The sequence below is a fragment of the Euphorbia lathyris genome, chromosome 2 (assembly GCF_963576675.1).
Source record: "Euphorbia lathyris chromosome 2, ddEupLath1.1, whole genome shotgun sequence".
Classification (NCBI taxonomy): Eukaryota; Viridiplantae; Streptophyta; class Magnoliopsida; order Malpighiales; family Euphorbiaceae; genus Euphorbia; species Euphorbia lathyris.
In genome coordinates, this window is record NC_088911.1 from 11757539 (window position 1) to 11772875 (window position 15337).

At 33.0% G+C, this 15337-nt stretch overlaps 2 protein-coding genes across 4 annotated transcripts; one reads left to right on the forward strand and one right to left on the reverse strand.

Moving 5' to 3' along the window:
- Positions 1 to 993: 993 nt before the first annotated feature.
- LOC136216650 (uncharacterized) lies at positions 994 to 6558 on the forward strand. 3 transcript variants are annotated; one of them, XM_066003200.1, is made up of 10 exons: positions 994 to 1363; positions 1444 to 1510; positions 1603 to 1680; positions 2045 to 2097; positions 2766 to 2849; positions 3409 to 3461; positions 3552 to 3616; positions 3720 to 3778; positions 5832 to 5964; positions 6322 to 6558. In XM_066003200.1, the coding sequence occupies exons 1-9, from the start codon at positions 1115 to 1117 to the stop codon at positions 5919 to 5921; spliced, it is 798 nt and encodes a 265-aa protein (XP_065859272.1). In that variant the 5' UTR covers positions 994 to 1114; the 3' UTR covers positions 5922 to 5964; positions 6322 to 6558. The 3 variants fall into 3 exon arrangements, with proteins under 3 accessions (XP_065859272.1, XP_065859273.1, XP_065859271.1); XM_066003201.1 differs by having other exon boundaries at positions 5832 to 5952; XM_066003199.1 differs by lacking the exon at positions 6322 to 6558 and having other exon boundaries at positions 995 to 1363; positions 5832 to 6245.
- Positions 6559 to 10088: 3530 nt separating this feature from the next.
- LOC136216651 (uncharacterized) lies at positions 10089 to 14774 on the reverse strand. Its single transcript, XM_066003202.1, has 5 exons — positions 14560 to 14774; positions 14419 to 14471; positions 10756 to 10932; positions 10558 to 10638; positions 10089 to 10465 (listed from the first exon to the last, which is right to left on the reverse strand). The coding sequence occupies exons 1-5, from the start codon at positions 14614 to 14616 to the stop codon at positions 10300 to 10302; spliced, it is 534 nt and encodes a 177-aa protein (XP_065859274.1). The 5' UTR covers positions 14617 to 14774; the 3' UTR covers positions 10089 to 10299.
- Positions 14775 to 15337: the final 563 nt, after the last annotated feature.

Sequence of the window (15337 nt, forward strand, 5' to 3'; positions counted from 1 at the left end):
TTTCTTAACTTTGATGAATATTATATTTTGAAGCCTCCATTGGAGCAAGGATATCATCCTTTGGGTTTATTCAACCTTCAAGTTTAGCTTGAGAAGTTTGTAATTTTTGTGAGTTTACGATTAAAACTCTCAGATCGATTTATTCTACATCAAAAAAGAGATTTCATATTTTTTTTGTGATTTAATAATAAAATTGAAAATAAATATTTATAAATTCGATGAAATATTGGAAATTTTTTTCTCCAAATCGTACAAAAGACAATATATTTTTTTTATTTTCTTAAAAAAAGTTCACGTCTAATCATATGTTTGTGATCTGTTACTAACAATGATAAAATCGTGCACATATGAAGTGTAGATGACAATATTCATGACCAAGAAGACAGTTTGATAAATTATTTTTCAAATTGACCAAATTTATCAATGTTATGGGTAAAATTGCTTTTGGCTGCCAAAATTAGGGTATAATTGCACCATTTTAGACGTTAAGGGTAAAATTGCTCCTAGCTATAAATGTTGGGAGTATTTTTGCACCTTATCCTATTATAAAATAAAAAATGTATTACACAAATTAATAAAAAATAAAAAATTTATTGAACGCAACAAAACCTTGTTTTTCCGGTAATTATGTTGTAGAAATATAAATAGTGTTAAAGAATAAACATATTTTGTTGAAATAAGAAGGATAATTCTGTTAATAACAACTAACTACCAACACCTATTTATGAAAAGCTCCAAATAGGAGCTTTTCATGAAACGCTCCAAAAAGTTGCAGTTTCCAGAAAAAATGCTAAACGCTGCTGTTATATAAACCTAACCAAACGCTATATTTTCTGCGATTTGGAAAACGCTAAATGCTCATCCGAAAAGCTGAAACAAACACCCTTTTAATCTCTAAATTCTACTTGGATTATGTGATTTATATTTGTTGATATATACTTAATTTTTTTTTAAGTAAAAATAGACATAATTTTAGAGACCTAATTGGAATTCAAGTCGTAAAAGAAAGAAAAGTCGGGTCATTTGTTTTTCCGACGGGCGACGGGAAGAATCGGGTCTACACACAGCAAAGGCCAAAGGGACAACAACTCTATTGATCGAACAAGCCTCTCAAATGGGGATAGTCGCAGATTCATCACCAGCCGATGAAGAGAAGAAAAGCCCATCGGCTCTTACCGATTTCTCTTCGATGATCAAATCGAAAGCTCCGGAAGAAGCGGCCCCGTGGATTGACCATGCAGTTCAACAAGCTCTTGTCTACCAAAAGACCATCGTAGATGAATTCGATGGCGCCACTAAAGCCCTCAGATCCCGTTTTTCCGAAATTAGCTCTACTTCTTCAGCTCACCTCCATCAATCAATCGTAAGCTTATTCAATTTTGAATCGCTTATCTTAAATATGTGCATATAGTAATGTGGATTTCGAATTATTTGTACCTTTAGGATTCTCTGCAAGATGCGAAGTCTGAGCTTGCTGTTTATGAGGATATGCTTTTTGGAAAGATGAAAGGTACATCGCATTTGCATTATAATGGAGTTTTTTGGTCGTTTCATTCGTTTAGTTGTTCACCGAAACTTATTTTATGGAAATGTTTATTGCAGAGGGCGTTAAAGTTGCAGCTTCATATCCATGGATTACAGGCGGGGTTGTCATTTGTTCAGGATGCGTTCTACTAAAAAGTATGAACTTCAAGAAATTTGTATTTTTATTTTATTTTATCACAGAAGTAATTATTATTTCCATCTTTGCACTGGAGCAATGATGCAGTTGAGAGCTAAATGAATAACTTATAGTCTTCAGCTTCTTGCTGATGAATGGCACCAGTAAATATCACATTCTCTTTCAAATATTCGAATTCCAAGTAGGATCATATGAATTATACTCTTTTCTCCTCTTGTTTAATTGTCTCTTTTAGGTACTCTCCTATAAAAAATGGATATCATTTTGATTTTTAAGAGAAGAATAAAAAATTGATCCTGTCTATTGATAAATCAATGAGCAGCTTTCGTCTCTGCTCTAACGCATTTGACTTGTAATTTGCAGGACCAAGACGCATTTTGTACTACAATACCTTGCGCCTTCTTATGAGTGAAGAGGTAAGCAAATTTACTGTCCTAGTAATTGATTGGAAGAAAAACTCTATTATCTATCTCTTGCCATCAATTTTGAGCTCTATATTAGTAAGCTTATCTAGTGTAAATATTGTTCAATAACTTTGTTGATTTTGAAGTTCTAATTGCAGTAGCATGCTCATTTATAGTCAAAGTTAGAAGTAGTTTTGTAATATTTTTAACAGTAAGCTAAGCTGGACATATGAAAAAATGTCTAGAATGATTTATGTTGAACTGAATGGAAATGACTGCTACTACTTAAAACAAACTCCTCAAGTTCCTAAGATATTTATGGCAGATGGGTAAACCAATTGGAAGGTTTTTTTTGCATCTAGTAAACAAGAATTAGAATCTTTATGTGGGATGATCTTCTCTGTCAGTAATCCTTTATGGAACCATGCGACCTAAACTGGGAAATTTTCTATCACGAGCAGGGCGGATCATATTTGAGGACAACATCATATTTGTTTGATGGCTCTATGGCTTTGAGCATCAGAATGATGGAACTCAAAATGTGATTCCAAGATTTCTGCATGGATATTTTACATTTGTGATTGCCTAGTGCAGATTGGAACCAATATTGTGTGATTGGCACATTCATCATTAAGTTAAGTTTGCGAAAATTTGACATTAGATGCTCTTTCTGGCTGTAGGCCTTGCATTCCCGAGCAGATGCTAAGGTCAAGGAATTGCGGCAGTCAATGAACCTCTTGAAAGCAGAGAGCGAAAAATTAGGGGTATTCTCTATTGATATATTCACCTCTCATTTTAATTGATGTTTTTGAGTTCCAAAGGTTATGTTTGAAATGCTTTCTTACACTCTTTATGCTTGTTTATATGGAAATGGAATATTTAACTTTGCTTGAGTTTTCTTGGTTTCTTGTTTTACAAGAAGATCAGAGTGCCAAAATTTAAGTTGTCAGCTTTGTGCCTTTAGCACTCATTGTGCATGTGTGTTTGTGTTTGGGTATAAGAGTTACTGTCTTGATGGTCTATAGTTTACATAAAGCCTTGAAGGTCTAATGCGTGGGATAAAGAGGAGAAATGGAGGATCTAAAAACTACATTGTGCTGCATTTTGAGTTATAAAACACAAATAGTTTCAGTTTGATAATGAGCAATTGCACTGAAGTCTGTCCGCTGCAGCCTTTTCAAACACCCATCTTTTGAAAAGGCAGGTGTATCTAGTACATTAATTTTTAAATCATGCATTAGTATTCTTTCTTGCGTCAAGTTATAAGTTAGGATTGGTCATTCCCTTTTACGCAAACCATGACATATCATTGTTGTTCTTCAGAGGAGGGCATCATTAGCTGAAGAGCAGTTGATTCGTGGAAGGACAAAACTGAGGTTTTACTTATTATCAATTTGGCTCATGCAGTATTGACTTTTTACATTCTGTTTATGTTGCTGCACCATCTCATTTTTCTGTGGTTGCAGACAAGCAGGGAAGCAGATTCAAGGCGTGATTACGTCAGCTTATAAGATCGAGAGGCAAGCAGCAGGTATTTAATTATTAAGTCTTGTTCATGTTGAAGAAATATATTGAACTTGTACGGATAAAGGGCATCATTCTGTTTTGCTCAAACGATTTCTCTGCTGCATCAGGCTTGAAGGACATCCTTCAGGAATTACCTTCTAGGGAAGCATCTAGATTCCGGTCTCAAGTAAGTCCTTTTGGATTATCCATAGCATAGCACCAATAAGTACCCAACTTGTTAAAGCATGTATACTATTAAGTCGACGAGTAGAGAAATGTGAACTTATACCCAGTGCTTCATAGGCTGATTTTTGGGCTTTTAGCATGAGTATGTCTACTTTCACAAATATATTGCCATGAAAGCAATGGCAGGTACCACAGACCTAAAAGAAAAATTCCCAGACATAGAATTTGGTGTAGATTGTGATAGAGTGCATTGCAGTACAATTCATTTGGTCTCATACTGCATCAGCATTTATTGTATTCAATGCGTCTGCTTGAATTAGTTGAAACATTATATTACTCTGAAAAAAACCTATTAGGATATGCATGAAATTTCAAACACTGCATGTAACATTTAATTGTTAAAAGGCTTAATACATATCCTGCCCCAACGCCTAATGATCCCTAAACTTTTAAAATGACCTTTTTGCACTCTCAACTTGTTTAAACGATGTGGCTAACCCCATATTTCCACATGGTGGTACCACACACTCTAGCACCACTGGCATTTCAAGCGAGTTGAGGTGGCAAAAAAGGTCAATTTATGCAAGTTGAGGTGGCAAATAGGTTGTTTCAAGCAAGTTGAGGTGGCAAAAATGTCATCTTAAGCAAGTCGAGGTGGCATAAAGGTTGTTTTGAAAGTTTGGGGGCGTCATTAGGCATTTCAGGGAAAATTGAAGGGGTTGACTATGTATTAAACCTTGTTAAAACTATATTTAGGTAGTAGAAATATCAATTTACAGGTTTGAACTTTGCAACGTACAAAGTTCCTGTTGGAAGTCAGTAAAATAGAGCGTCTCCCAAATCCGATCATATCTAAGATAGATAATGGCCTAGTTTCAATTTTTATGCCTACTCTGGTGGTTTAATATTGTTGGGTGTGGGTCTAACTATAGCTTTACTAACGGTTTGTTCTAGGGAAGGCAACGAGTAGGGTACTTGTGAAAATAGCTCTATCTGTATCCTTACCCGTTTATCATATGTATAACCATCCGTCCCATTACCCGTTTAAGAACACATCTTAAATCTCGTTCCTGTTTCACGTAAATTTAGGATACTCGTTTGATAAGCCGTACCCATCGAAATTACTCATTTAAATGTACAAATTAAATTACCAACATAATAATTAATTATCCATAAATTTAACAAAACAAAACCATACCTTTTAGGTATAAAAATACCTTATTTTACCCTAGAGTGCAATTTTACCCCTAATGTTTGTAAGTTGGGCCAATTTTGCCCATAACATTTGAAATTTGGACTAATTTTGAGTCATTATTAATGTAACACTCTACACAGTCTTGAATCTCGTTATGTCCACTACACATGTGTTTCATTTTATTACTCATCAGTAACAGATCAAAGACATGCGTACTCACGCAAAAAAGAACTAAATTTTTTTGTAAAAAGTTATCTCGTGTTATGCACTAGATCAAAAACAAGTGTACACACTTTTTTTTTTACTTTAAAAAAAATTCATGTACGTACACGTGTTTTTGATATGTTGTTATGATTGGTAACATGATGCACATGTCGAATTCAGATAACGAGAGTCATGACCGCATAGAGTATAATTATAGTAGTTAGGGGTAAATCGGTCAATTTGCAAACGTTAGGAGTATAATTGCACATTTATGATATTAAGGGTAAAATTGTCATTGGCTGCCAACGTTAAGGTATTTTTGCACTTTATTCCTAAATTAAATAGTCTACAAACTTAACAAATCATATATAAATTTAATAACAAATCTACAACTCAGATGCTTTAAATTCTAAATAAACAGAATATATAATTCCATCACAATTACATCAGTTGATATATATAACCAGGTCCGAGTAGAGGGTATCTGAGGAGATAATATCCTTACTCATACCCATCACCAGAAGTTTTTAATTCTAATTCATGTTTCATTCAAACCCTTATAAAGAGTAATTCCATTAAAGTCAGATAGTGTGGGATATCCACAAAACTTGTACCGTTTCTGATGATTTTGCTACTTGGGACTTTTGACTGGCAGGTAACTAACCTTGCTTCGGAAGCGAAGAAAGAAAGGAACACCTTGACGAAGGAGGTTACGAAAATCAGTAACTACGGGATCTCAGTCTGAAAGGAGTTCTGAATCAAAGTTGCAAATCTGAGTTGAGTTTCAGGTTTTGATCTTTTTAAACTTGCAAAAGTGAAAAAAACATAGCAGGGAGAATTACTTTTTAGCTAGAGAATACATGAATAAAAAGTTGGTATTCATGCTGAATGTTGTTTCTTATTGTAATACAGACTTTGAAAGTTCTGCTAAATGGCTGAGTTTGACTCAATTTTGGTTAATGGTATACACATGTGCAGAAATAATCTGGTCCTGCATTTGCTTAGAATGACATATCCCGTTAAACTTACTTAAATTGATGTATTAGCCTCTTAACTTTCTTAAAGTGTACTATTGGTGTTCTGAACTTGCTTAAAGTGATACGTGTTTTAATTTGTCTAAATTTTCAATTTGTTTTGTCAAGTAGGTCATTGGAGGTTAATAACGTCACTCTTGATAAGGGGAGCCGTAAATCCTGAGTCAAACAACAAGATAATATTTGAAAATAATTAGTTGTTAAATATCCCCTATTTACTTGGTCAGTATTCTGTATTTAAAATAGATTAGAGATTATATTTTCTGTTGTAACAAATTCCTACTGTATCTCTTTATAAGCTTCATACTCCTATCAATGAAAATCAAGTTGCATCCTCACATTTTACAACTCTAAGTAATGTCAAAAAGCTAATGAGATATCTCTAAAATCCAGGAGGTCGGGGTCAATCGCATATGGGTATCTTGGTGTTTAAGCCTTGTTTTTAGTACAGTATTTATATATTTTGTTTCCATGAAAACTGTCAAGATAATTGTGTTAGGAACAAATGCAATTACGATAAACGAAACTCAAACAAAACACACAATAATTGTTTACCCAGTTCGCCACTCAATTTGAATGACTTCGTCTGGAGATAGTACCAAGCCAGGATATTTCACTATAATATAAGAGGTGCTCCTCAAGAAACTCTAATCGTCCAAGTTGAATCGTTGAAGTTGGACCTATCTATTAGTCTCCAAATCTCAACAAATTGTTAGAATGAGGTCTTTTACAAATAAACTCTTGTACCTGCTGTATTTTCAGGGGAAAAGAAAAAGCTACAAGTTAAACGCCCCTGGTTTATACTTAAACCTGCTGCTGATGCTGAAGATCCATTGTTTTTGAGTTTGAGCTGTTTGTTGCTATTTTGCTAACTTTAATGTCATTTTCAAATGAATTAAACCGACAATACCAAGCTTCCCTCCAAATAAATACAAAAAATTAAGGGTAAATTTCAAATAAAACCCTTGTGGTTTTACTAATTTTCAGATACCGGACTGCGATTTATTTTTTTTCAAAGCAAGGACTGAGGTTTTCAACTTTATCAAAATAAGGACTTTTTCGATTGATACTATTAGAATCACCCTTGACGACTTTAAAAATGACATATTTTAAGAACTACTAATATTCTAAGCAACTTTAATTCTTCAACTTTTTTATTTTGAGATTATTTAGATTTGGTAAAGAGAAAGAAAGTTAATGTTTAGAGAAAGAAAGTTCTAAAAATGATGATTTTCGAAGATTGAAAATGTAGTTCCATAGCAAATATGACATTGAACAACTTTAATTCTTGAAAATTTTCATTTTCAGGTCGTTAAAGATTGTTTTTTAATACTCCCTCCATTCTCAAATAAGTGTCATTTTAGAATTTTCACACAAATTAAGAAACACAATTAATATACACTTAAATTAATAAATTTACATGGATTAACTAAATAAAAATTCTCTCTCCTATAATGATTGGAGAAGAAACTTTGAAAGCTTAAAAAATACATAAATCAAGATAAAATTTAAATGCTTAGACCAAAAAACTATACTAAATTTTATTGAAAAACGAAAACGACACTTAAAAAAGAATAAAAACAATTATCTAAAACGACACTTATTTGAGAATGGAGGGAGTAGCATTAATCCAAAAAGTCCTTGTTTTATTAAAAGTGTGAAACCTCAATCCTCGGTTTGATAAAAAGTAAACCACCGTCCTTTATCTGAAAATTAATGAAACCACTCGGATTTTATGTAACCCAAAAATTAAATGACTCCCTTGCTAATATGAAATCATCGTTTTGGACGAAATTACTTAATAAAATGGTCTTTATATATATATATATATATATATATCCAAACAAAAAAAATCAAAACAATACCAACATCTACAGCATGACATGTAGAAATTTTGTATTACTCTCTAGTCCATATATTTATTTCTTAACATTAGTCATTCTTTATAAAATACCATTATTTTTTTATTTTTTTTGTATCAGTCGGATATATTACTCCGCGAATATGATAGAAATTTTTGAGGAATATGCGCACGTTAGAATATTTGAACATGTAGTGTTTATCCTTGAAATGCTGTAGCACATTGTATTGCTTCTTTCTTTCTTAGGTTTCTAGAGATTTGAAGCAATGGATTCGCACTGAACTACACATGGGCTAACTAAATACCTCAGCTATAAGTTTTACATAATCTTTCCGTGATTTTACTGTGAATTACTCATACTCATTGTTAAATTCAAATGCATGATATCCATATAAAACTGAAAATACTATATCAATTATTAAATTGAGTTTCTTTGAAACAATTATTAATTGATTCTGAATTTGATAACTTCCAAATAAAATTTTATAAATCAAATCAATTCATGACTTCATATTAAAATTGACCTAATTTTTTTTTTTTTTTTGTAGTTTTTTTTAATTCATAAATTGCAATAGAGATATATATTATTTCTAAATTAGTCTAACTAAAAAATCAAATTGTGTTAATATATATCTAAATTAGTCTAACTAAAAAATCAAATTGTGTGTGTGAACGATCGATACATCAATAAAGAATCAATACAAATAATACTAATTAAGGACATCAACAATGGGAGCTAATTAGAGCTCATTAGCTCCCCTATTAAACTCTACCGCGGTTGATGAGTCTTAAAGCTTCTTTTGATAGCTCTTTTTTTTCTAAAAAATTATAATATAATATAGATTGTGAAATTAATTGATGGATATTTTATGATTGAGTGGTTGTAAAATTTAATATAGGATTTAATGATTTCTCTTATCGGAGGTAGATAGTTCATTAAGTGGGTCTCATACTGACATTGTGTCGTTCTGATGTATATTAAATGATTATGCAAGGATATATAAGAGATGTTATCTGCTCATAATAATCTAGAATTAGAATCTCATGTCCATATGAAAGATGTCAACAATTATCATATTTGAAAAAACTAAATATTACAGTAGTTGTTTAATTATTTAATAATAAAAAATGCAACAATATTATATCAAAATCCACATGCAGAGAGTTTGATTGTTTAATGTTGAGTTATTTTATTATTATATGATACTACTAGTAAAGAATGTGTCAGAATAATCAATAAATGCATGTACTTAAAATGGGAAACCCACTGATTCTGGGATCAAAACCAGCCACTAAACTTCATCCCATCCCTGGGTTTGTTGATTCCTAAATCAATGTCTGAGCATCAGCAGCAACCAGAAGATCATGACCAGCAGCTAGAACTAAGCAACCAGCTTCACTTGAAATCATCTCAATCTTTAGACAAACATGTTGTCCTCAAATGCATTCGCCACCATAAGAACTTGAACAAGTTTCGAAACGTTTTTCACTCTCTGCTCATCAGTTCATCTTCATCTTCATCATCATCACCACCTAACCACCAGACTCAGAGATGGTCTGACCCAGAAGATGCCTTCTCTCCCTAAACATATATTTATGTTCTGCTTCCACTATTGTATTGTATGCAGCAGCTTTGAATGTTCAATCTATTCAAAACAAGACATCGTTTTTTAGGGTATCTATGTATGTATATACAACCAATCAGTTGTTCTTTCTTATTTCTCCAGTAATCTACACACATGAGGCAAATGAGGCATTCAAGGAACATGATAATTGTATCAAAATTGTCTCTACTCGTTTTAAAAATTGAAAATTAAACTCGAGATGACTAAATTGAATCCAAATTTTCAGCAAATAAGGCATTCAAAGAACCTCTAGACACTTCTACATATCAATTATTTCCATATCCTTCCTTTTACACAAGGGGGGAAAGGAAATAAAAGTTTTTTTTTTATCAAATATATTACTCCGGTAGACAAGTAATTGTTTAATGAATTAAGAACTGTCAAATTCAAGATAAGAAACAACTCATAAGGGACTTCAATATAATTTATCTGGTACAAAATTGTGCTTCCACAGATCTAAAGGAATCAAGCTCAACCATGAATAAATCCAAGGCAGCATAGTTTGCAGTTAGCTACTAAGGATAATGAATACTTCTTCCTCTCCCGTCTTGTACTGATTTTTTGTGTCACCCAATGTCAAAAAGGACAAGTTGTATTTAACCTTTATTTACTTAACAAGCCAGAAGAAGAGATAAGGCGAAGTGCTTGGTTAGAGTTGTTCAAAACTGAAGATGATCTTGAAACCTGCATCTTCTTCTTCTTCAAGAACTCCAGTGACTTCTGTAAGCACGGTGGCGGATACATGTCCTTCAAAATAACAGTCTCCATCCTGCAAATCAGAATTCAAGTTCTTATTCTTCTTTTTTCATAATGATTATGTTTCAAAATCCATCTCAAAATGTTTTCTTTACAATGCCTCACCCTGAGCTTTTAGCCTTTTTCTTTCTTGGACGAGACCTTGACTCGACCTTCTCATCTTCTGAGTCTGATAAGTAAACTTTTCTACACACAGAAGAATCTTTTAGGTTAAAACCCTAGATTGTAAAGACCATATCTAAATTATAAATGTATAAGGTGAAGTGTGTGCAAACATGGGTGTGAAAGAGGGAAGAAGCTTACTTCTCGCGAGCTGCAAGCAGTTCAACAATTTCATTTGGAAGCATCCCCCCAGTACCCAAAGACTCCTGATCTGCTTCACTTTCTACTACATGTTGTATACTTTCATCTCCTTTAGAAGGTCGTGGCGTTATCTTCTGTGCCCATTGTCGGCGGCGTTCTTTAGCCTCACGAACAACTCTACACAGAAGAAAAAAACATTGATATAAAATACAAGCATCACACCTTGAAAGCAAAACTAAGGCTTCGTTTGTTACATCGTTAACTTATCCTTCAAAATAACTTCTATTTGAAAATATTTCCCAATAAAACATTACAAAAGAAGATAATAAGTTCCCCTTGTTCAGTTGCAACACTAAAAAAAGTTACAAGTTGTTCCTATCATTTGAAGTACACTGCATACCTCATAACTCATAACAAATAAGAATATCATATTCATTTTTCCTATTTAACATTTACTACAAATGAAATTATGCAAAAGGAGCAAACTGTAGTTGCCACAAGCCACCAGAGGCATGTGGCAGCTAGAATCAATTGACAGTATAAGCGGACAAACCAAAAGAGAGTATATGCCATGGCAATGGAGCCATGGAAGTCAAAGGAAAACCTACAGATCTCTCTCCATTCTCTAGTATTATTCACATCATAACATAAAATTAAAGAAAGAAATGGTCATGTCTTTTAGCATCTTCTACATAATCCAATGCTCAAGGAAGATCTTACTGGCAAAAATGAGCATGAACTAAAACATCCCAAATAGCACCTAAAAGGGGTAGAGAAAAGATATCTAATTGCAGTCATAAAGCCCATACCAATTTGATAACGAAACTAGAAAGAAAAAACGATTGGTGAAGGTTTCAGCATATCCAACATTCTAATTAGGGCTGTCAAAACCGGTTGTAGTGTCATTGTAGTGCTAATTGAAATATATGTTAGACATGATATATATGACATAAATACAGCCAAAATGAAAATTGTGTCAAACAGATCATGTCAAGCAGTTAAATTTGTTGTCTGTGTCAAAAATTAGCAGTGTTTGGACATCGATCTTGATTTTGGTGGTGGGAAGTATTTTGCATTGCTAAGGTTGACTCGTGGATTCAGAGGCAAATTAGAGGTTATTATGCTGTTACTATTTTGTGATCTTCGTTAATTAATTTGATGTGTTCTAGATGCAAGCACACATATTACAAGTTGAGTTGATAGATAATAGATATCTGAAATCCTGTCCATCTTGATGGATTAAACTATTTGTTTCTTGCAGGCTGCTATTTTCACACCATATTCCTTGAGAAATAACACTGATATTCCCTTATTTTTCTTTGCTGCTAATCAGAAGCCTCCATCCAGGTTTGTGTCTTGAGTAAATGAAAATTTTAAGCACTAGTCTACATTTTCCCTCATATACTTGATAGAAATTATTTTTTCAGGGATGAGATCAGAAAGTATGGTTCATTCACTCCTCCTGAGTTGGGGTTACTTTGCCTGCCAAATTCGACAAACTCATGGTTTTAAAGTAAGATATGCATATCTTATGTATCATGTGGCTATAAACTTTGTGCTTTTCCCGCATCATCACAACACAAAAGAAATAATAATTGTAGGCATTTATATCCTCTTATCAACTTGTAACAAGTTCTTTTACCAGATCACACAAGATGCATCTCAAAATGCTAGAAAACTGTGCATCTGAGGTTGTATTAGACTTGGATGCTTTATCAGGCCACACAGAGATAAGCTTAGAGATAGAGGGAGAATCTGGAACAAAATATTTTACAAAGTTTGGGGTTGCTATGGGTCCATCTTCAAGTATGTCACTGGTCCCATCACGGACTGTTACTATGACCCCGCGGCATGTTGTATTTAGTGAGTCAGAAGAAAGTATCAACATCAGTCAATGTTACTTGGAGGTAGTAATTCTAGATGTGTGTTTTTCTTGAATTGTTTGGTTAATTCGTGTGACTTATGCTCTTACACATGTTTTTCCTCACCATCAACCTTTTGAAAAAGGATGGGATGGCAGACATGATCCATGTTAAAGGAAAACAGAAATCAGTACTGCAGCTGCGGAAAGGGAATAACAGCAGCAGGAACTTCAGTTTTTTTTAAAATGCCATCAGAAAGCATAAAAATGAAGTTGATACTTCATTGGTTTATATCCAATGTCAACTAAATGAGCCTGAATCAAGTTGGCCAGGACCTGTATGCATTGCTTCATTGGGATGCTTTTTTCCTGAAATTCAGGAAGCAATCAAATCAAGTGCAAGCACTGGATAACGAGGCAGTAGAGTTTGCTGCAGTTCATGTGATTGAGGAAGGATCCACACTTGGGATGCACTTCTACAAACCACCAAATGTCAATCTACCATATAGGATTGAAAATCTTTTGCCAGATCAATCTCTGACTTACTATCAAAAGGTTATGCTATTGTTTCTCCTTATCTTTGAGCTCCAGTTGGGTAGTCAGGATTGTTATTTCTAAATAAGTCTCTCACCATTTTCTATTCAAAAAATTTCAGGCTTCATCAGAACAAGAAATTCTTGGACCTGACTCTAGTATTTATTATGTCTGGGATGATTTAATTCTTGCACATAAACTGGTGGTCATTATAAGTTGTAATTGCTCACACGTTATATATATAATTAGAAAAAGAAAAAGAAAATAAAAGTTTTTGGTTGACTTCTAACATTGGAGCTTCACTTATTAGTTCGGTGTGCCAGGTTTTGTCCCCCCATCCAGGCCCAACAAGGAAAATTGTTAATCATATTTTCATATTACAATTTAAAAGTCCAATTCAGACCTTTTAAGTTTTAATTAGTCCTAGGTTGGCAATAAAGGTTTACACGTCGATTACTTCCCCTATCATTGGACAGAGAAAGAGGAATGGAAGGAAAGATCACTACACAGTCAAAGTATGCCAACACCATTGTTGAGCTTGTTTACTATTTATTTATTGCTGCCATGTAAACCAGTATGGTATGTGAATAAGTTTCTCAAGGCAATTAAGTATTCAGATTATCTTTTTAATTATGGGCTGAACAAGTGCCCATTGATCTGCTTCCTATATATTTTTTGTTCATTTTGAGTGGCTAAACTATCTCTTAGCGGGAATGATAACCATACTTCGCTGCTCAATCTTTTTTCCTTAATTCATATTACGTGTTCCAAAAAAAAAAGAAAAATCCTTAAAGGAGCTTATGAAACCAATACTTCAGAACATCACAATGTATACTTTGCAGCTTATATTGTAAGGGGGAAGGAGTCTAGATAATAATTGACTTTTTGCCAAACTTATTGATGATTAAACAATTTGCACAGGCTTAATACTCAAATGGTTAAAAGAACATGATGCAAAGATACATGAACTAAAGACCAATTTTCCAATTTGAATTTTATATTATTCTATTTTTCTTTTCTTTTCAATTCTAAGTTATTAGTACAAATGTCTGTGTCAAAAAATTAGCAGTGCTAATCCAAACTTTCGCAATCTCCTAAACAGTTCAAATCAAATTTACATACAACATAAATCTGTGTTATTCATAGAAGCACTACCCTAAGCTCAGGAGCAATCAAACATCATTGGAAAGGGCAATCTGGAAAACCTCATAATCACACTAACCAAAACACAAAAACAAAATTAAATAATCAGAAACAAAAACAATCACCTTGCTTTATTTTCTTTCTGAACTTTTCTTAGCTCTTCATCTTGCTTTACTGCCTGCAACACGATGAGTAAAGAACATAGATAAGAGTTCTGTGCTCCCAAATCATAAAACCAGAAAATCTAAGAAAATAAAAGTTAGAACCTGCTCTGAAGTGAACTCCTCTGGTGCGTCTGAATCGGTATCTTTCCTCTCGGACATCTACCTCTTCCTCTTTGAAAACTTGAGATCTAGGGTTTAAGAATTTCCACCCTGCTTCTTAGCGCTTAGCTACTTACTCCTTCTGCGCCGCTATCCCTACTACTTCCCTCTCGGACCGGTGACGTATTCTAATAGTCCGGATCTCTGGCTTATCTCTTACTTGACGGATTCTATTTCTGCGATTGTGTATGCTTTTCACGGGTTAGGCCCAATTTTAATGATAGTTTGGGCTTGGCTGATTGGGAATAATGGGTCTTAGACCATATAAGTGTTCATTAGTTCAATTTATAAAAAGTATTTATATAAATATCATATCTAATTACAAAATTATAATTAAACCATATTACAACACTTAATTTTTATTATTTCATTATCTTTTTATATATTATAAATAAAATTTAATTTTATATTCTAATTTATAAATTTTAGATCTCAATTTATAAATTCCAAATCCAAGTTATATATTAGACCCCTAATTTATAAAAAATAGTTTTTAAATAAAACATAGTTTTTAAAATATATTAAAAAAAATATATGAAAAACAATAATTTTCTTAATTTGATATTACTTAAATTAGTACTTGATATAATTGTAAATAACTTTTCAAAACCAAATTTTTGTGTAAATTTCTCCATACAAAACTACTACATTTGGGGTTCAATTTTACATATATATATATATATATATATATATATATATATATATATATATAAAATCACGC

Excerpts from the sequence above, each read along its gene's own strand:
- LOC136216650 (XM_066003200.1), top strand. The coding sequence starts at position 1,115 with ATGGGGATAGTCGCAGATTCATCACCAGCCGATGAAGAGAAGAAAAGC. Across the intron at positions 1,511-1,602 it reads GCTTTTTGGAAAGATGAAAG|AGGGCGTTAAAGTTGCAGCT; the intron begins GTACATCGCATT and ends TGTTTATTGCAG. Across the intron at positions 3,617-3,719 it reads GATCGAGAGGCAAGCAGCAG|GCTTGAAGGACATCCTTCAG; the intron begins GTATTTAATTAT and ends CTGCTGCATCAG.
- LOC136216651 (XM_066003202.1), bottom strand. The coding sequence starts at position 14,616 with ATGTCCGAGAGGAAAGATACCGATTCAGACGCACCAGAGGAGTTCACT. Across the intron at positions 10,639-10,755 it reads CTGCTTGCAGCTCGCGAGAA|AAAAGTTTACTTATCAGACT; the intron begins GTAAGCTTCTTC and ends TTCTGTGTGTAG. Across the intron at positions 10,466-10,557 it reads AAAAAGGCTAAAAGCTCAGG|GATGGAGACTGTTATTTTGA; the intron begins GTGAGGCATTGT and ends TCTGATTTGCAG.